The 22,755-nt window shown below is 39.9% G+C and overlaps 1 protein-coding gene across 4 annotated transcripts in view; it reads left to right on the top strand.

Annotated features, from left to right (window-relative positions):
• Positions 1–22,755, top strand: part of ACAD11 (acyl-CoA dehydrogenase family member 11) — a 108,921-nt gene that overhangs the window by 3,972 nt on the left and 82,194 nt on the right. For 2 of the 4 annotated variants that reach the window (XM_054482350.2, XM_054482351.2), the window contains exons 2-5: positions 12,397–12,496; positions 14,480–14,605; positions 15,149–15,310; positions 17,465–17,629. In XM_054482350.2, the coding sequence (XP_054338325.1) occupies positions 12,397–12,496; positions 14,480–14,605; positions 15,149–15,310; positions 17,465–17,629 (553 nt within the window). Of the gene's footprint in view, positions 1–1,779; positions 2,133–12,396; positions 12,497–14,479; positions 14,606–15,148; positions 15,311–17,464; positions 17,630–22,755 lie in introns of all 4 variants that reach the window. The other 2 variants (XM_054482352.2, XM_054482353.2) reach the window with 2 other exon arrangements.

Below are 22,755 nucleotides of genomic sequence, written 5' to 3'. Positions count from 1 at the left end.
GGAAAGATAAAATATTTAGAATTAATCAATAATGAAAGTATTATATAGCTTGATACAACAAAACTTGTGATTTGCAGCTGAGTGCCTAATATGTATCTGGCACTGTCTCAACCACTGAGGATATAACAATAATCTTGCCTCCCTGGAACTTCCATTGTATTTGTAGAAGACAGACAGGAAAATCAATTTCTGAACTTTACAATGTAGAAGTTGATATGTAACGTGGAGGAAAAGAGAATAGGGAATGTTTGGGTGTGGGGCACGAAGACTTCCTTGAGCACACGGCATTCAGCAAAGACTTGAAGGGGGATGAAAATGTGAGCCATGTAAATATCCAGGAAAAGTGTTCCAGACAGAGGGGACTGCTAATGCCAAGGCCCTGGAAGGGGTATGTGCCCAGTGTGTTAAGGAAACACAGCCCAAATGCCTGAAGTAGTGTAAGCAAGGGTAACAAGGACCCTGTCAGGCAATATAGAGACTTTGGCTTTTACTTTGAATTGAGATGGGGAGAAACTTAAAACAGGCTTGAGCAGAGGAGAGAAGTAATCTTTTAAAAAAACAAACAAACAACAACAACAACAACAAAAAAAACCAGAATCTCTGCTTCTTGTGTTGAGAGTTGACTGAAGAGGCCAAGGGCAGAAGCAAGGACACCAATGTATTACAGTGTTCCAGCAGGGAGATATTAGTGGCATAGACCAGCGTGGGAGTGTAGAATGGGTAAGAAGTGGTCATGGTGAGAGGTGACAGCGTGCTGGCAGTCCTCACAGCCCTCGCTTGCTCTGGGCGCCTCCTCTGCCTCGGCTCCTACTTTGGCGGCACTTGAGGAGCCCTTCAGCCCACCGCTGCACTGTGGGAGCCCCTTTCTGGGCTGGCCAAGGCCGGAGCCCACTCCCTCAGCTTGCAGGGAGGTGTAGAGGCAGAGGCGCGAGCGGGAACCGGGGCTGCTTGCGGCGCTTGCGGGCCAGCTGGAGTTCTGGGTGGGCGTGAGCTTGGCGGGCCCCGCACTCGGAGCTGCCGCACTCGGCCCTGCCGGCCCCGGGCAATGAGGGACTTAGCACTCGGGCCAGCGGCTGCGGAGGGTGTACTGGGTCCCCCAGCAGTGCCGGCCCACCCGCGCTGTGCTCGATTTCTCCCTGGGCCTTAGCTGCCTTCCCGCAGGGCAGGCCTCGGGACTGCAGCCCGCCATGCCTGAGCCTTCCCCCGCCTCCGTGGGCTCCTGTGCAGCCCAAGCCTCCCCGACGAGCGCCGCCCCCTGCTCCAGGGCACCCAGTCCCATCGACCACCCAAGGGCTGAGGAGTGCGAGCGCACGGCGCGGGACTGGCAGGCAGCTCCACCTGCAGCCCCGGTGCGGGATCCACTAGGTGAAGCCAGCTGGGCTCCTGAGGCTCGTGGGGACCTGGAGAGTCTTTATGTCTTGCTCAGGGATTGTAAACACACCAATCAGCACCCTGTGTTTAGCTCAAGGTTTGTGAGTGCACCAATCTACACTCTGTATCTAGCTGCTCTGGTGGGGCCTTGGAGAACCTGTGTGTTGAAACTCTGTATCTAACTAATCTGATGGGGACGTGGAGAACCTTTGTATCTAGCTCAGGGATTGTAAACGCACCAATCAGCACCCTGTCAAAACAGGCCACTCGGCTCTACCAATCAGCAGGATGTAGATGGGGCCAAATAAGAGAATAAAAGTAGGCTGCCCGACCCAGCAGTGGCAACTCGCTCCGGTCCCCTTCCACACTGCGGAAGCTTTGTTCTTTCGCTCTTTGCAATGAATCTAGCTACTGCTCACTCTTTGGGTCCACGCTGCTTTTATGAGCTGTAACACTCACCGCGAGGGCCTGCAGCTTCACTCCTGAAGCCAGCCAGACCACGAGCCCATCAGGAGGAACAAACAACTCTAGACGCGCTGTCTTAAGAGCTGTAACACTCACCGGGAAGGTCTGCAGCTTCACTCCTGAGCCAGCGAGACCATGAACCCACCAGAAGGAAGAAACTCCGAACACATCTGAACATCAGAAGGAACAAACTGCAGACGCACCACCTTAAGAGCTGTAACACTCACCGCGAGGGTCTGTGGTTTCATTCTTGAAGTCAGTGAGACCAAGAACCCACCAATTCCAGACACAATAGTGTAAGTATATAGTCACATGCTGCATAATGACTTTTTGGTCAATGACGGGCTGCATGTATGGCAGTGGTCCCATTAGATTATAATACTGTGTTTTTACTGTACCTTTTCTATGTTTAAATATGTTTAGCTACACAAATGCTTATCATTATGTTAAAATTAATTGCCTGCAGTATTCAGTACAGTCACATGCTGCACAGCTTTATAGCCTAGGAGCAGCAGGCTGTACCATGGAGTTCAGGTGTGTCCTATCGGGTTCAAATCAGCCTACTTATGCTAACTCCAACCAGCCGAGAAGTTTCACAACGAATCAGTGCCAATTAAATGCTTAGGAATTCACGATTTATTGTGTGGCTTCCACACAACATATAACTCTATCCAACACACATAGGCATTCATAGAGAAGGGAAACACAGCAAGTAGCTTGGGAGACCAGCACACTGACTGAGAAAACCAGGTTTGGTTTTCCTCAGAATGCCCACTGACCCTGGTGGTGGGTAGCTGCTCTTTTCTCAGAGGGCTTACCACAGCCAAAGGAAAGGAGGCCTCAGAGTTCTCATGGGCAGAGATTCTGCAGGCATCTCAGCCATGATTGGCTTTTACGGCTCTCCACAGACATTTCCATGTCCATTATCTTCAGCTGACTTTTGGCTTTACTTTCTTGTCAGGAGTCGGGGTGCCTGGCCACAGCAGATGCTATCTTATCACCTCAGTCCACCACACATATGCTTACTACTCTGAGGGGTCAGTGATTTCACTGTAAGCTGAGTCACTTGTCATAAGTGACTCCATTTTGAGACATTTATGATCATAAAACATAATTATATATCAGTGCATAGTAGGCTATACCATCTAGGTTTGTGTAAGTGCACTCTAGGATGTTTACACGTGACAAAAACCACTTAACATATTTTCCAGAACATATCCCTGTCATTAAGCAATGCATGAGTGTATTTTGAAGGATTTACTAACTGATTAAATGTGGGCTAAGAAAGGAAGAGACGAAGATAATTTCATTTCTGCCTTGGTAACTGAAAGAATAGAGGAGTTATGAACTGAAATATAGGTGACTATAGAAAAGCAGATTTGAGGAGGGAATTTGAGGAACTCAGTTTTGGAGTGTTTCAAGATGCCTTTTAGACATCCAAGTAGATATGTATAGTAAGCAGTTGGTTATGTCTTGAGGTCGGGGCAGAGATCTGGACTAGACATATAAATTTGAGAGCCATCGACAAAAAGAAGATATTTAAAGACATGAGATCGAAGGTCTTACTTAGAAAATAGTTCACATAAAAAGGAGGAAAGGAGGTTTGGAGACTGAGTCCAAGGCACCCCAATATTAAGAAGTTGGCAAATTAAGAGAAACCTACAAAGGAGTCTGAGAAGAAGTGGTCAAAGAGGTGGGGGAAAACCATGGTTTGTATTAGTGATCTTGAAAAAGTAGTATTAATGGAAAGAAGGGAATGAAAGCTTGATTGAAATGGGTTTAAGAGGACAGGAGGAGGACGTGTAATCTCTTGAGGAGTTTTTCTATGAAAGGAAATAGAAATGTTTTAAGTAGAGGGGGAAGTGAGTTCAAGAGAAGGCTTTTTAAAAAATAACATCATATTCATATGCTGATGACAGTAATCTAGAAGAGAAAATTTTGTGTAGGAGAGAGGCCTGGAAAGAAGTCCTTAAGAAGGCAGGAATCTAATATGCAAGAGAAGAGGTTGCCCTTAGATAGAAATGTGCACGTCCTTCTGCAGACTTTGGAGGGAAGACAGAATATATGGGTACAGATTATTGTATGCAGTAGATACAGTAGTGTAAGCTTGTGGAAGTTCTCATCTGATTGCTCCTATTTGCTCATTGAAATAGGAACCTAGGTAATTAACTAGCTGAGAATGAAGATGGAGAAGAAAGTGTTTGAGGTTTGAGGAGAGAGAATTATGAAACAGCCATCCAAGAGAATGGGAGAATGAATGAGCTAAGGAAATATGATTGCCAGATGCGGTTCACTTTGAGGTTTGCTGAGGTCATGAATCTGAAGCAAGAATAGATATTTCAGTAGATATTACTAATGCTTTGTCCAGATCCTCTTGGATCCCTTTCTAGTGTTGCTGTACATGTCCTGCCTTTGTTGGTTTTTGCTTCCAATAGACAGCATCTATGGCTCTTTTTTTGGTAAACTGCCCTCAGGCTATTGGAGCACCCTTTGCTCTTACTGTTGTAGTACCCGAGATGGACCTTAACCAATAGTGATTCAGAAGTGTGAAATTTTCATTATCCTTGCTTCAGAGACATGTTTTGAACTTTGACACAGCAGAGTTCCCCCATTACCTTTACCCCCACCTACACACTGGTGAGATCAGGCTGAAGCTACCCTCTAAGGGACTTTGTGTTAGATCACACCCTTGCTTAGCTTTCTCCACTTTCTTGACCTGCTTCCCCAAATTTCTTATTAGTTCCCCAAACATTTCCTTAATAAGTCACTTGTATATAATTTTTTTTCTCATGATCTGTTTATTGGGAACCTAACATAAAACAGTAATTATGACTGTGTGTCTTTCTTCAGCTATGGCCAGTTATATCAGCGTAAGCAAAAAAAAAATGGATTTAACATGGATGGGAGTTTTGCCAAGCAAACACCATGAAGTGAGGAAAGGGCAAGTGAAGTATACTGAAGGTGTATTCAAGGTAGTGGTTATATAATTTACTATCAAATTTAACCTAGTTAAGGAAAGATGTATTAGTCTGTTCTCATGTTGCTAATAAAGACATACCCGAGACTGGGTAATTTATAAAGGAAAGAGATTTAATGGACTCACAGTTCCACATGGCTGGCAAGTCCTCGCAATCATGGCAGAAGACAAAGGAAGAGCAAAGGGATGTCTTACATGGAGTCAGGCAAGAGAGAATGTGTGCAGGGGAACTCTCCATTATAAAACCATCAGATTTCATGAGACTTATTGACCATCATGAGAACAGCACAGGAAAGACCCACCGCTATTATTCAATTACCTCCTACCAGGTCTCACCCATGACACATGGGAATTGGGAATTATGGGAGCCACAATTCAAGATAAGATTTGAGTGGGGACACAGCCAAACCATATCATTCCACCCCTGACCCTTCCCACACGTCATGTCCTCATATTTTAAAATGAATCATGCCTTCTGACAGTCCCCCAAAGTCTTATTTCAGCATTAACTCAAAAGTCCACAGTCCAAAGTCTCATCTGAGACAAGGCAAGTCCCTTCTGCCTATGAGCCTGTAACTAGCAAGCTAGTTACTTCCTAGATACAATGGGGGTACAGGCATTAGGTAAATATACCTGTTCCAAATCAGAGAAATTGTCCAAAACAAGAGGGGCTACAGGCCCCATGCAAGTCGAAAATCCAATGGGACAGTCTTAAAGTTCTAAAATGATATCCTTTGACTCCATGTTCACATCCAGGTCACAGTGATGCAAGAGGTGGGCTCCCACAGTCTTGGGCAAAGGATATGGTTGGGGGATATGAGGTGAATGGCAGTATGATCAATGGATGGTAGGTCAAGTATTGATTGAAGGATTGTTGGAATTGAGGCACTAGCAGGAGTGAGTGGAAAGGTAGGAGGTTAGAGGTAGAAATGTTTAGAAACTAGGATTATTCAGTGCTTTTACTGTTGATATTGCTAAAGCGTAGGGTGTAACTCCTAGAATTACTGGCTGAGATAGTGTCAAGGAAAATATCACTGGTGGAGAAAAATTCAAGGAACTGATGGGCCTAAATGTTAAAAGGGACATCTGTGTAGATTTTGAAATCAGTAATTAAGACAGGAGTAGTGTTAATGAGAGTAATAGTGAATTATGCCAAGATCCTTAAGAAATGAGGGGAAATGATCTGAGAGTCAGTAGGTGACTGCAAGAAAAAGGGGTAGAGAGTGGCAGAGTCTCATGCCCTGAGATTCAAAGCTGAGGGAAGAATTTACACAGGAGGGAGAGCAAAGAGTCTGGAAGTGGCAATGAGTTTCAGGAAGGATACAGACTCCATCCAGGCTTACTAGAAGACTGATGTGGGAAAAACATCTACCACTTAAGAAGCCTACAAAGGAAATAGGATCCTCATGGAATATTCAGGTTTTAGTTAGAGCAAGGAGGTGAAGGGTCTATTCAGAGAAGATATTGAAGCTGTATGGAATTGTGAAAGACTGTGAGTTCCAGGGGCACAGTGGAAGGATATCAGGAGTTGGCGGGGGCGGGGGAGTGGAAAAGATGTGGGAGAAAATAGGGAATGTGCAGAGCCTTATGGGAATTACAATGCAGTAAACAAGTATAAAAGGGGAATTTGGGACTTCTGGTATTGATGATATAAAGAGGGATAAAGAGCACAGTGAAACCAGTTCCGGTGGTCTCAAGGTAGCAGTGCTGTCAATGATAGGAAATGGGAAGGGGTAGGTATGTATTGGGGCTGGGGAGGGACTGTCTTACACTAAGTAGTCTGGACTCACTGTCTTTCTTATTTTTTTAGTGATGCCAATTTTAAAAGCCTTTGTCCTCTATCACGAATTGTACTTTCTACCTATTTATCATGTGGATAAAGTGCAACTGTATTTCCTTACCCTGTGTATATTCAGATATTCAAAATGTCTAATAATATATGAAATAGCAGCCCAAGTATGATTTTTTTAAAAAACTGTCACTAAACTGACTTCCTACAAATCAGAGTCCTTCAGATTTCATGACTGTGTGTTCATGTTCAAACTTCATGTTGAGTTTTGGTTGGCTTATTCTGTTTCTGTAGTCATGGTTCCAGAAGACACACCTCTAGAGGATGGGCAACCACTTCTAGGGAAGTCCCTAGCAAAGCACCTAGCATGGTGCTAGCTCTGGTACACTGTGATAACGGCAGGGTTTTTACCCTCTCCAGCTCTTTTGGCTGATGTTAAATTCTTTCTTCTCAGTAATGAGATTCTTGACCAGTCATTGATGACTCCATTGCACTTGTCAGGAGTCTTCTGTTTGACTTCATCTTTGATTCTGCTTTGCCGTCTCTCATTTTTCACTGTGGCCTATTGAATACATAGGATCTGAGCAACTTCTTACAAGAAACTCTCTTTGTTTCTCATTTTCCAGCTTTGTACTTCTATGCCTCTTGGATCAAATACTCTGTTTCCATGGGCAAACACTGGGTCATTTGTCTTTTAATCTTCTTTTTTCCTGATCTCTTATCAACAGCAAACACATTTGAGATGCTGTTGGCATCAATATAAAAAGTTATTTAAATCTGTGGAAATCCAAAGGGTTTAGGAGGAATGCCTGTGAGTTCATATTTACCGGGCTGGTTGTTATCCTTCATCATTGCTCACTCAATTTTGTAAACCCTAATGAGCAAACCTGAAGGGGGCCAGCCCCTCCACACCTGTGGGCATTTCTAGTCAGTCTGGACAAGAGACTGAGAAAAGAAGACACACAGACAAAGTATAGAGAAAGAAAAGTGGGCCCAGGGGACTGGCGCTCAGCATATGGAGGACCTTCACTGGCACCAGTCTCTGAGTTCCCTCAGTATTTATTAATTACTGTTTTCACTATCTCAGCAAGAGGAATGTGGCAGGAGAGCAGGGTGATAGTGGGGAGAAGGTCAGCAAGAAAACATGTGAGCAAAGGAATCTGTGTCACAAATAAGTTCAAGGGAAGGTACTATGCCTAGATGTGCACGTAGGCCAGATTTATGCTTTTCTCCACCTAAACATCTCAGTAGAGTAAAGAGTAACAGAGCAGCATTGCTGCCAACATGTCTCGCCTCCCGCCACAGGGCGGCTTTTCTTCTATCCCAGAATTAAACAAATGTACAATTGGGTTTTATACCGAGACATTCAGTTCCCAGGGGCAGGCAGGAGACAGTGGCCTTCCTCTATCTCCACTGCAAGAGGCTTTCCTCTTTTACTAATCCTCCTCAGCACAGACCCCCCACGGGTGTCTGGCTGGGGGACAGTCAGGTCTTTCTCATTCCATGAGGCCATATTTCAGACTATCACATGGGGAGAAACCTTGGACAATACCTGGCTTTCCAGGGCAGAGGTCCCTGTGGCTTTCCGCAGTGCATTGTGCCCCTGGTTTATTGAGACTGGAGAATGGCGATGACTTTTACCAAGCATACTGCCTGTAAACATTTTGTTAACAAGGCACATCTTGCACAGCCCTAGATCCCTTAAACCTTGATTCCATATAATACATGTTTCTGTGAGCTCAAGACTGGGGCAAAGTTACAGATTAACAGCATCTCAGGGCAAAGCAATTGTTCGGGGTACAGGTCAAAATGGACTTTCTTATGTCTTCCCTTTCTACATAGACACAGTAACAGTCTGATCTCTCTTTTCCCTACACAAACAAAACTGGTTGTCAGAGTAGATAGTTGGTGAAGGTCTGAGTCTGCTTAGTGGTTTTATTAAACGCACTTGGTCAGAATAGTCATAATTCCACTAGTCATGATTTCCACCAAAGGAAAAGGAGTAAAATTAAAAAGCAGCAAATCCTGAATATTTTCAGATCTCTGCACAAGGGATAAGGTGGCTTCCTAGATATCCACAAACATAACTGATTCCCTTATCAGGGCCTATGCTTTTTTTTTTTTTTTTCCAATTCCTTTCTGTTAAATTCCTATAGGAATTTCTGAGTTTCTAAAGCTTAGAGATGCAGGTAGATACAACCTCTAGGATGATGCCATGAGTCTGAGACTTGTTAACCGTGATATAAATAAAGGGTTAAAAAACCTTTTCTCCTGCTCTATGGATAAATTTATTTAATTTTCTAGCTCTGTAATTCTGAAAACTTGGTAAAGGTGGCATATCAGATGTGTTTCCAGGCAACATTGCTTATGGTAAAAATAACATCTAATTAGTAAACTGCATCAGAACTGGAAGGTCTGCAAATGAACTGTTTAAGTATCTGGTGGAAAGGCATAACTTTGGGCTTCCCTAAATGTAGAGGGTTCTTTCAACTAGTTATGTCCTTTGCTAGGGCCCTGGAAGCTGGTGCCAAAAGACTACTACTACAGATAATGGCTTCTGTAGGGCATGAGGCTTTACTATGATCTAAATGTTTGTGTCCCTCAAAAATTCATATGTTGAAATCCTTACTCCCAAGGTAATGATATTAAGAGGTGGGGGGTCTTTGGGAGATGATTGGATCATGAGTACAGTGACCTCAAGAATGGGATTAGTGTTATAAAAGAGACCCCGAAGAACTGCCTTGCCCCTTCTACCGTAAGAGGAAAGAGCAAGAATGTGCCATCTATAAGAAAGTGGGTCCTCACCAGACACTGAATCTGCTGGCGCCTTGATTTTTGACTTCCCAGGCCCCAAAATGTGAGAAATAAATGTCTGTTGTTTATAAGCTACCCAGTCTGTGGTATTTCATAATAGCAGTCTGAATAGACTAGCAGCCTAAATAGACTAAGACTTCTAAATCAAGGTGGTACCCATACTCACCCATTTCCTGATCTCATTCCCTGTCACCTGAGCTGTCACCGAGGGGGAATGGGGGCATGGAGTAAACCCTGGACTGCTGCAAGGAGTCTGCTGAAGAAACTCATCTGATGCTGCCATGCCAACATCCTGTTTTTCCTGTCTGTTTATGCTTCTAAGGGAACCAACGCTATGGATGGCTTAGTAGGGTCTCGTGAGATTGTCTGTTTAAAGTTTTCTCTAACCAAGTAAGTGTCCATGGCTGCACACTTACATGCAAAGATTTTCTATTTGTTAATGGAGATTGGACACATCAAAAGTACCATCTCTTAGGTTATAGATCAACACATTTCTCTCAGCACCAAATATCTTGTCCAAGAACTAACCAATAGTTCTGACTATTGGTTCAATGATGATTCTTATATTGAGACCATCAATGGTTCCAGGCTATTTGGAGGCCTGATGGTTGGAGTGGTTAAATTTGGCAAGTACTGTATTGACAGTGTTGACAATGATCCTCCCATGCAAATGGGCTTCTGCAATTTTTTTTTGTCTTTGTTATAACCATTTTAGATACTTCCTCAAAAGAGAAACTTGTAATTGTTTTTGTGAAATTCATTAACATAACATTTAAAAATTTAACCGTTTTAAAGTGTGTAAGTCAGTTGTTTTCCATATATTCACAATGTTATACAACCATCACCACTATCTAGTTCTAAAACATTTCCATCACCCCCAAAGAAACCTCATACTTCCCAATTTTTTCCTCCCCCTATCCCTGGCTGCTACTAATCTACTGTCTGTCACTATGGATTTCCCTATTCTGGACATTTCATAGACATGAAATCACATAATATGTAGTCTTTTGTGACTAGCTACTTTCACTTAACATAATATTTTCAAGATTCATCCACGTTGTAGCATGGATCAGCATTTTATTCCTTTGTATTGCCAAACAATAATCCATTGTATAGATATACCACATTTTGTTTATCCTTTTGTCTGCAGATGGACATTTGAGCTGTTTCTAATTTTTGGCTGTTGTGAATTGTACTGCTGTGAACATTCATGTACAAGTTTTTGTGTTAATTTTATGTGTTCAGTTCTCTTGGATATATATGTAGAAGCAGACTTGCTGGGTCACTCTATCTTCAACAAGAAGCTTTTAGTTTTTCCTTTGTATTTCATTTGGGTCATTTACTATCATGAAAGACCAGTGCTTTATATAAGACTAGAGAACTGCCTCATCAAAAATGCATCCAATCAGATGTTTGGCATTTTTTTAAAAATGTGTTTGTCAGATTCATTGTTGCCAGATGCGGTGGCTTACGCCTGTAATCCCAGCACTTTGGGAGGCCCAGGCAGGCGGATCACAAGCCTCATCAAAAATGCATCCAATCAGATGTTTGGCATTTTTTTAAAAATGTGTTTGTAAGAATCGTCGTTGCCAGACACGGTGGCTCACGCCTGTAATCCCAGCACTTTGGGAGGCCCAGCCAGGCAGATCACAAGGTCAGGAGATCGAGACCACAGTGAAACCCCGTCTCTACTAAAAATACAAAAAATTAGCCGAGTGCGGTAGCGGGCACCTGTAGTCCCAGCTACTGGGGAGGCTGAGGCAGGAGATTGGTGTGAACCCGGGAGGCAGAGCTTGCAGTGAGCCGAGATCAGCCACTGCACTCCAGCATGGGCGACAGAGCGAGACTCCGTCTCAAAAAAAAAAAAAAAAAAAAAAAAAAAAAAGATTCATTGCAATTGATGGTTTGCAGCATCAAAGATAAATTGTTCTATATCAATAAAGACAGCACATCCTGTGGTGGTCCTATTTCCTGACCACTGGTGATTATCTCCACCTTCCTATGGTAAAAGGCACTCACGCAGGATTAGATGATACCAAAACCAGTGCTCCTTGATATGATTGCCAGGGAGGATGGGTCTGATTTATAGGAGACGTAGACACTGGGGCTGCTGCCAGACTCAATCTAGGCTCATGCTTGTTTTTTCCTGATGGGAGGTTGGAGTCCTGGGAAGAAGCTTCAAAGATTTTTTTTTTTCTACTTTCTCCTATTACCTGTTAACCTTAAGGATTGATTCTTCTGTTTATTTAATTTAGGATCTCTCCTTTATACAGTTGGATTCTTCAAAAGTTGGGCGATTCTTAAATGCCCATATTATAAGTGAAAGAATAGACTGAATAGTTTTGGTAGCTGAAGTGTCTATCCTTAGTTTAGGTGAGAATTTCTGTTCATCTGGCAGGGAAAGTCAATGCCCTGGTGTCTGTGAGTTAGTTGGGCCAGCATTGCACTTCCCTGGGCCAGATGCTCACTGTGGGACCTCACTTCTCAGAACTCCCATTGTAGAGAGCTCAACCCACGCACTAGCCTTGTTGACACTTCTGAGGGTTATCTCTAAAGGCAGATGAGGGGGCATTAAGCCAGCTGTTCCTGCATCTTTTAATTCATTTTCTGACTGATAACTTACAATCTCTTCTCAGATTGTTTATTTACTTAGATCAGTCATTGTTTTACAAGTTTACTTAGATCAGTCATTGTTCTACAGGTACTCCTGATAAAACTTAGGATTTGCAGTCAGGATGTGGGGTCCTCTCTTCTACCTGTGTGAGTCACAGATTCTCCAGCTGCCAGTATGTTGCCATCTGCTTTAATATCATCTAGAAATTCATGTTGTGAGCTGCTGATAGCACCCCTCTTGATTTTCCAGCATTGAGATGAATTTATTTTCATTTGTTTCTTCTGATATTTCAGTAGGATTTGGGGATGACGGAAAACATATCTTTGTAATTGACCTTTTTTTTTTTTTTTTTTTACTTTTATCTAGAGCAGGAAAGTCCAATCCAACCTTTTATCTCCAGAAGGGCTTTCAAACATATGTGCTCAGGAAAAAACCACCAGGTTCACTTCTTCCTAAAGCACATCAGGTATAGTATACAAATGTAATGATAAATTCTTTGGTGACAATGCTTTTAATACACACAAAGCCAATTTACTTTTAAAAGGCATCTTATGATTGCCAAATAATATAAAATGTATTTTATTTCTAATGAAAATTTCTCTTGAATTATATCTTTTTTTGTTTTAAAAAATGATTTGAGGTTGAAATGTAAGTCTATCTTTAGGCTATTAATCTTGAACAACACCCAGTTCTTTTGTGTATTTGATTTTCCTCTACATTGTTTGCTAGAAGTAAAATCAGCCAATGAATATTTTCAGCGCTACTCGTCTATAGATATTTTGTTTTGTTATATATTTAAATTATTATATGTAATAGTATCTACTCAGAATTATTTTAATATATTTGCTATGACAATCCTCTAATCTTGGTGATAAAAAGAAAGATTTGAATAAGTATTTTATAGTACTCTCTAAATATTAGACAGTGAGAATTATAAAAGATTTTTGTTAAAAACTAGGTTTTTCTGTCTTCAGAAAACAGGATTATCTATGGATTTTTAGAGAACAGGAGGGGACAGAAATCAAAGCACTGGAGAACATTAAAAGCATTGTGCATATTTAGGGTATGGCCATAATCATGTACAGCAGATGCTTCCCAGGCCCAGGTCACTGGGGAAGGACAATTGTGGGGTAGGCTTAATACCACAGTAATAGAAAATGTAGATTCTATGGGACTTTCTTGGTCCCATATCATATTCCCAGAAACGTGAAGTAAGTTGGATGCTTAAGATAAAAAAAAAGTTGGGTAACTTTTATTAAATATCAATATGGTATGGCTGAAGGAGAATCCCCACCCATGCCCCAGTAAACAGCTTTATTTGTCTCTTTTCTTGATAACATCCCACCTGAACACACCAGAACAGGGCATAATGCTCTCAGCCCAAGTACAGCTGCCAAAGATCTGGAGTACTCTGTTTCAACACCCTTCTGTTTTCTCAACTCTGCATTGAAAAAAGCAATGCTCCAGCTCTGTGATCCACTTTTTGCTTCTCTAACCCTTTTGCCCTCTCCCCCTTACCCCCTCCCCCTCATTTCCCAACACCTGAGTGGTTAACACTTCTTTCCACAGCCCTTGGTACTGCTGGCTGCTCTCACCTTGAACATGGGTTTCATTACTTTCCTATTCCAGTTATTGCCGCAGCCCCTGCTTTACTTCCTGATGTCAAAATGAGCTGCATAGCTTCCCCTCCTTAGAATGGTCAGTCACCATTGCCTGAGTCTGGGGCCAGGTGACTACATGTAGATAAGCCATCCTTACTTGGCCTGCATCAACAGCTCTGCCCTTGGGTCCTGAGTGATAGCCTGTGCATCTGTCCTAATTAAGGAAGCCATTTTTTCCCCACTATCTTATTTGGGCTTCAGTTTGCTTCTAGCTGCCTACTTTCCTGCTAGTTATCTTGAGCTCCACAGCAGTCCTGAGTGCCAGGAATGATCCCCATGTCCCTGCCCTGGAAACACATGCCTCCCTTGCTCTCCACAAGGAGCGGGTACTTTTCCTTCCACCACCACTCACCTCTCACCCCCAGCTCTTTGTAGCTGACTGTGGCAGAGTGCTAGAATAGAGACTTACCTGAGCTTCCTTGGAAGACATGAAAGAGCAGCCAGCCAGGGAACTGCTGTGGAAAAAGGGATGTTTTATGATAAAATATGTGAAATATTGTGAACAGTAACTATTGCTTTCACATTATCAGAGCCAGGATTAAGTCTCATGCAGGTGCTCATCTTCTTATCCTAATCAAATTACATTTTTTAGTAGTGGTCTAATTTATAATCATAATGATTACACCAAGACTACTATTAGGGAAGTTATTACTATTATCCTCTGGAGTGTGTGTTGATACTGTTTTACAGTTGTTCTCTAGCCTTAAGGTTAGCTCATGAGTAGTTATTAAATTTAATTACAATTAAACCAGTTTCTCTGATTTTTAATGATTCATCATCCTATTTAGATTGATAGAGAATTTAAAGTCCAGAAAGCCTTGTTTTCAATTGGATTCCCCGTTCCCAAGCCTATACTGTACTGCAGTGATACTTCTGTCATTGGAACAGAATTTTACATAATGGAACATGTGCAGGTAAATTAACACTTAATCTTATTTTGTTGCTTTTACTTTTAATTATGAAGTTAATTAAGATGTTTTATTATGATACTTAATAAATGATATAGTTTGTTATTTAACATTTTAGGTAATTAGATTGCTTTGCAAAGCCTTACAATTTTGTTCAAATTTGAGCACTTAAAAAGGGAGGGATGGAATAGACAAGAAACAAATTTATTAATTAAGGGGTATTGACTTATTCTTAAATTTTCCTCTAGGTGTCAGTAAAGAGCTATCTGTAATGGCAGTAACCAAATTGTCCATAAGGTAGCAGGGAAAACAGACTCCACATAGGTCAAGCCATTAAGAACAATAAATTCAAAATGTGTTTTAAATTTTTTCTGTAAAATAGTTGAGAGTAGTTTTGATGTTTGTATTCATGTTGGCATATCCTTTTATTTTCCCTTTGGCATGTATACTCTAATATTAAATATGTTTCACAAATGAATATTTTTCTAGTATATTCTACAAAGTATTGATTACACACATTTAAATAATCTGTTGTAATCACTTCCATAGGGTCGAATCTTTCGTGATTTAACAATTCCTGGAGTTAGCCCAGCAGAACGTTCAGCCTTATATGTGGCCATGGTAGAAACATTGGCTCAGTTACATTCCTTGAATATACAGTCATTGCAGCTGGAAGGATATGGTATAGGTGCTGGGTACTGCAAAAGACAGGTAATGCATCCACATTAATAGCTATTTTTTTCAAGTTCTTGTAAATAATATACCTTATTAGTCAACAAAAAAAGCTATTATTGTATAATTTTCTGAAGCTTGGCTATGACTTTTAACATTGTCCTTCAGAATGACTAGTTTTTAGTATAAAATTATCTTATGTTTTTATATTAGGTTTTGTTCAGCAAAATCTTCTGTTTTAGACTCTTAATTTTCCAATACTTTAACTATACAGTTTTTTCTTCTTCTTATTATTATTATTATTTTATTTATTTATTTATTTTGAGACGGAGTCTCACTCTGTTGCCCAGGCTGGAGTGCAGTGGTGCAATCTCTGCTCACTGCAAGCTCCGCCTCCCAGGTTCACGCCATTCTCCTGCCTCAGCCTCCTGAGCAGCTGGGACTACAGGCTCCCGCCATCACGCCCTGCTAATTTTTTGTATTTTTAGTAGACATGGGGTTTCACTGTGTTAGCCAGGATGGTCTCAATCTCCTGACCTCGTGATCCACCCGCCTCAGCCTCCCAAAGTGCTGGGATTACAGGCATGAGCCACCGTGCCCGGCCTACAGTTTTTTCTTTCTAAATTGGACTAGCAGACATTTATTAAGCTTGACTGTGTGTTTAATACCCGCTGAGTACTGTGTTAAATATCAAGAAAAATATACAATAGGTTCTTCCCCATAGGAACTTGTCATTTTTGAGAGACTGTACATGCATGTCATACATGAAACCTGAAAATGGTATAAAAGTGTGTAAAATCTAGTAGTACATTGTTTGATACTCATCATGATTCAAAGGGTGGAAGTTGGGATGCCCTTGCTTATGTAGAGAAAGCTTCCTGGGAGAGAGATCTTATAATGATTATTTAAGGAAAGATAAAATTTAGAGTGATGGGGATCATTTTAAATTAAAGGAAAGCAATACTAGATATATATGGGGCTGCTTTCCTTTGTAAGCATATCATTTTGTGGGGGTTAAGGAAGATAAAAGGGAACTAAAGTTTAGAGAGTACTCACTATAATGCTAGGTCCTACATGGCAGAGTGAGTTGTCGACCTCTCTTTTTTGATCTTTACAACAACTCTAAGATACAGGTATTATTACTCCCATTTTGCAGATGAAGGGAGGCTTGCATCAATCAAGTAATACACAAGTAAGTGGCTTAGATATAATTTAAACCCAGGTTGATATGACTAGATAAGACCAAGTAAAGATCTTTGCTCTATTGCACTAAATTGAGCAAAGATACCTTGGGAAATGGAGATAAAAAAGCAAATAAACAATATGGTCCCACCTGTTGGAGGACTTTACCAGTAAGTTGATTTGTTTGCATTCAGTTCTAAGAACAATAAAAGATCTTTACACTATTCATATCTGTAATATATTTAGAAAATTCTATGGGTAATAAGAAAGAGTATTGAAATGAAAAGTAGGCCGGGCGCGGTGGCTGAAGCTTGTAATCCCAGGACTTTGGAAGGCCAAGGCAGGTGGATCACGAAGTCAGGAGTTCGAGACCAGCTTGACCAATAAGGTGAAACTCCGTCTCTACTAAAAATACAAAAATTAGCCGGGTGTGGTGGTATGCACCTGTAATCCCAGCTACTTAGGAGGCTGAGGCAGGAGAATCACTTGAACCTGGGAGGTGTAGGTTGCACTCCAGCCTGGGCAACAGAGCGAGACTCTGTCAAAAAAATAAATAAATAAATAAATGTCTTCTTTTTTCTTCTAGTCCCCATATTCCCTTTTTCAGGGGTTACTTATTTCTCGTGACCCTTTCCAGAAATTATCTATGCCTATATATTTGTGTGTGTGTGTGTGTGTGTGTGTGTGCGTGTGTGTGTTTGTATGCATTCTTTTTTTTTCTTCTACAAAGTAGTTGCTGAATAAAGACTAGAACCCATATCTCTTGATCCCTAGGCCAGTATTTTTCTCCTGATAAAAAGCTAGGTAAGTAAAATGGAACTATATGGAAAAGAGACTTAAATGTTTAAGGTTTAGGCTGATTTGAGTGTTTTAGGATGACACGAGTATCACCAGCATGGGTCTTAAGTATTTAGGAGTAAAACAGCATTTGAATTTTGTTTTAATTTTAGAATTGCTAGATCCTACATTGCAGTTTCAGCTTTACCATTTTTCTTATTTATATGTCTTTAGGTATCAACCTGGACAAAGCAATATCAAGCTGCAGCTCATCAGGACATCCCTGCCATGCAACAGCTATCGGAGTGGCTAATGAAGAACTTGCCCGATAATGACAATGAAGAGAATTTGATTCATGGAGATTTCAGACTAGATAACATAATTTTCCACCCTAAAGAGGTACAGTTAGCTATGTTTACAATTAATTGAGTAGGTCTGTTTTGTGACACAGTACTAAGTAAATGCTCCCCCCAGAGCACTGAGGGAGCCCAACCCACTCCCTGTTCCCCTACAGCTCAGGACTGTCGTCACCACTCAAAATTTTTAGAAAGAAGTCCTGCAGATTTTCCAGCATAAGTTAGCTGCCTACCTTTAAGACTGGTTCTAATCCCAAGTGGTATCTGGTTTACTGCTTAAAAGGATTTGGGAATTTTACATGCATGATGCTGTTTTCTTCAAATAAGTTTTAATCTACTAGTTACAATATTTAGCTTACCCATGTTCTTTTTTTTCTGGTTCAGTTATACTTTGGGGTTTTTAGCCCTATTTCATGAAGAATTTATTATTTGTTTATTATAAACTCTGAGAATAGAGAATTCCAAAAGCTTCTTGAGGCTTCAAAAGAATTACATGAGATTAATATAACCTTGCTCTGTGTAAATGTGCACACTGTATTCTTTATAAAGAGTATAAACAAATGAAAGCTGTAATCCTCCACTGAGCACCTACAATGAGGCCTAGGATTACAGTATAGTGGGAATGAATCCTGCTTCTGAAAGGAGGATTTTCTGGGTTCATTAGTTTCTCAGAATGCTAAGATGTTTTAGGGCAGGAAGAGCTAGTGGCACTGATGAATTCTGAATTCTAACCTTGTTAATTATCTACCCTGAGATTAGAAATATTAAATATGCTAATTTATAATCTAGAAAATTATAAAAGCATATGCCTTAAAACATAGCAGGATCTGGCCTGTATTTGATCTGTGTCATTTAATTAATATTTTAGTCGAGTCTATATAATATTGAGTCTCATAGTAGATAACAAATTAGAACCCACTAGACTTGGAGTTCCTTTAAAACAATGACTATATCTTATTCATCTTTATATTACAGGTGCTTATATGATTCTGAATGAATCTATGTTGAAGGGATTAATTTTAGTTAATTATTCACTAAGCAACTATTTCCATCTCATAAATTTATGCTTAACTTTCATTCCCTAGCAGTGTGAACTTAAAGCAAGTTATTCAGTCTCTCTCTGTGCCTCTGTTTTTAACTGTTTGTTTTGAAATAATTAGAGTCCCGCAAAAAGTTGTAAAAGTATTATAGTACAGAGAAGTCCTGTGTATCCATCATCCAAATTCTGCAAAATGGATATTATACAACTATGGTACATTATCAAAGCCAGGAAATTGACATTGTGTACCTTTTAAAATTGAAAAAAAAAATTCTGAGTTGCTGGGCAGCTAAAATGAAACCGTCAATATGGAGCAACTAGCTGGTACCTGGCACATCAATGATGCTCAATTTATTTCAGGTACCCTCATTTTTCCATTTTTTCCCCTTCATTTTTCTCTCTGACTTTTCTAAGACTACTTGTCAAGCTTCTTCAGAAAAATATTAGGGTATAAGTAAATCCTTCATAATATGTACTAAAACCTAAACAGTGGTTGTAGAGGATGGAATTATAGGAGACATAATTGTACATTTCTGTAATGTTTAGGGTTTGATGTTGTTTGGTTTTTATTTTTAAAACAACAGCATGTTTTATTTTTGTCATCAGAAAACACAACAATTAAGAAAGAAGAAAAAACAATTTTAAATGACAAACCTTCCAGGAATGTGTGGGGTAAGCCAGTAAAAGAAACTACAGGATATGGCAAAACGAAATTATTTTCTGTTACTTATTTACAAAGTGTTTAAAGCATGTTTGAGCAAGTATTTCAGTAGCACAATATGCTCACTGCAATGTTGAAAAGAAATCCAGTTTTCCTGGAAAATGTTGATTTTCCAAATATAAATTTTACCAGTAGAGAAATGTTTAAGATCTTGGAGTTTAATGTAAAATCTGCATATTGTCATTTCAACTTGAAAAATATATTTAATTAGAAACATCCATTGGAACTTGTCAACTTCAGTGATCTAGAAATTGAAACCCCTTATTTTTGACCTCACCCTCTTTACCTTCTGTTCTTTTATTTCTCTACATCTTCCCTGAGACACTGCAAATTTGATTGCTGTTAATTTAGAATCCATAAGCCCTTCATGACTTCACTTGACTTCTTATCCTACATAAGCCACATGGTCATAATCAGTCATCTCAAAAACTACCTTTAGTATTGATTTCATTAATAATTTTTTGACTGTATATGTATGCAAGTAATATAAGAATTATAAAGTGTCCTGACCTTAGGTTACTTATTATTCTAGAATCTTCCCACCCTGACTTTATATCATCATCATTATTATTATTATTTTACTTTTTATTTTTTCTAATAACCCTACAGGGGATGTCCATCACCCCTTGACTTTAACCAGTTTCTAGCTCTAAACTTGAATCCTCATATTTTTGCTGCAGAATAAAGTCGTGAAGTAAGGTTAATTGGATCTGGGACATTTTTATGCCACATGATTTTATCTAGGCTGTAACTTCATCTCTTAGTAAAATCTGTGACATTTAAAAAATGGCTTTTCTAAATCTTTTCCCTTCTTCTCAAACTCTCACATCTCTCGTCCCATCTCAGCTCCCACTCTCAGCATGTGGTCTTGTCTTCTACCTGACTCATCTTTGTCCTTTCAGTCATTTTCCAGCATAGCCTGCTTTCTAGGAATTACACCATGACCCTCAAAGTTCTCTTTATATTGTTGAAGACATTTTCGTCCGCTACGCAATATCACCTGTATGCAGATTGATGGGTGATATTTTTCTGTAGCTTCATTGCTAAGAAAAGTTGTCCCTCTTGAGCAGCTGGTTTGTTTTTGACCTGCATACACCATAAAGATAGTGACTGACCATGCTTCACACTTTATTTTACCTGCTATAAAATTCAAAGCAAATTTTAATACCCACACTAACAACTATGCATGTCCTATCACATTCAATTATGTGTAATAACCTTACTCCTAGCTTCATCTTTTCATTACAAATTCTATTATTTTCTTCCCTGCCTTCTTCATCTACTCTTTGTTCTGTTGGATTGTATATATTTTTTGTTTGCTTTGAATGCCAATACACATACATATTAATAAAATTCAATGGCGTAAAAAATATACATAAAATGAATCTATAAAGAAGATAATTTAAAAAACTAAAAGCTTTCTGTTGTGCTGAGGTTTCAGAAAAACTGTCAAAAATAATTTTACTAATAAGTTCCTTAGTAGCAGTAAGACGAACTAGTAAATGCCCAGATCAACCACTAAAAGTTATGTTGAGCTTTTAATAACTCTCAACACAAACAGGCATCGACAGGATTCTAATTAGCTATTGCTAATTAATTTGTGCTAATTTATGCAATTTGATGAGCCATCAGCTTTTCTCACTGGCTGTTGTTTTATAGCTTTGTGTTTTTACCCCAAAAATGGTTCAGATATTCTGAAAAGTAACTCCAGAGAAGTTTCCCAATTGTATTAAAAAAGTAATCATTTATAGCATAAGTAAGTGCCTCATCTTTACTTTGGATGTTAAAAGCATAGATAACAAATAGAATGATGTAAGAGAAAAATGCATCCATCCTCTTCAGTAGTTTCACAAATCTAGCTAGTATAGTAATTTATAATACTTATAATATTATAAATTTATAGTATAATATAACCGCAATAGAAGCTCTTGTAAACTCATAGAGAAGGGAGTGATCAACTTTTTTCCACCGTAACAATGGCAAAGTTTTGATTGCCTGGCTATATATGCCAGGCTCTGAACATATTCATCAAATAAATACATATTGGCCATCTGTTGTGTGCCAGGTTCTTTGCTAGAAACTGATAAATGAACTATACGTGCTACCTGCCTATTTAATCTTCAAACTAACCCTGTGTAAGAGGTGTATATTATGGCTGAGAAAATTGAGGATTAGAGAGGTTAACTAACTTGTCCAGAGTTATACAGCCAGCAAATGGTAGAGCTAGGGTCTGAATACAGGCCTGTCTGATTCCAAAGCCCACATTTCCACACAAAGCTACAATAATGTGTGTTAAGTTTGCCAGAGGAGCAAGGGAGTGCAAGCACACACCGTTATATGGAGGCATGAAACCCAGTAACTCATATTACCGAAATGGGGTCTGCAGTTTTATGTAGCTTGGGTAACTTGCCTAGAGTATTGCTGCAGCTGCCTCACTGCCCCCCACCATAGTATATTGACATCATAGTAGCCAGAGTGACCCTCTTAAAATACATATCATGTCATATCACTCCTATATATAGAACCCTCCAGTGAAGGTTCCCCTCTCTGCACCTCATCCATCCTGCCTTAATCCCTTAAAGTAACCACAGCCATTGCTATTAGTTTGGTGCAATACCTTTTCAACTTTGAGTATTCATTTATAATATTTTTCTTTTTTTAATTTTTATTTTATATATGTATATATTTTTTATTATACTTTAAGTTCTAGGGTACATGTGCACAACATGCAGGTTTGTTACATATATATACATGTGCCATGTTGGTATGCTGCACCCGTTAACTTGTCATTTACATTAGGTATATCTCCTAATGCTATCCCTCCCCATCCCCCCAACCCCACAACAGGCCCCAGTGGGTGATGTTCCCCTTCCTGTGTCCAAGTGTTCTCATTGTTCAATTCCCACCTATGAGAAAACGCGGTGTTTGGTTTTTTGTCCTTGTGATAGTTTGCTGAGAATGATGGTTTCCAGCTTCATCCATGTCCCCACAAAGGACATGAACTCATCATTTTTTATGGCTGCATAGTATTCCATGGTGTATATGTGCCACATTTTCTTAATCCAGTCTATCATTATTGGATATTTGGGTTGGTTCCAAGTCTTTGCTATTGTGAGTAGTGCCGCAATAAACATACATATGCATGTGTCTTTATAGCAGCATGATTTATAGTCCTTTGGGTATATACCCAGTAATGAGATGGCTTGGTCAAATGGTATTTCTAGTTCTAGATCCCTGAGGAATCGCCACACTGACTTCCACAATGGTTGAACTAGTTTACAGTCCCACCAACAGTGTAAAAGTGTTCTTATTTCTCCACATCCTCTCCAGCATCTGTTGTTTCCTGACTTTTTAATGATCACCATTCTAACTGGTGTGAGATGGTATCTCATTGTGGTTTTGATTTGCA

Source organism: Pongo pygmaeus, chromosome 2, assembly GCF_028885625.2.
Source record: "Pongo pygmaeus isolate AG05252 chromosome 2, NHGRI_mPonPyg2-v2.0_pri, whole genome shotgun sequence".
Lineage (NCBI taxonomy): Eukaryota > Metazoa > Chordata > Mammalia > Primates > Hominidae > Pongo > Pongo pygmaeus.
This window is presented reverse-complemented; position numbering and strand designations above follow the sequence as displayed.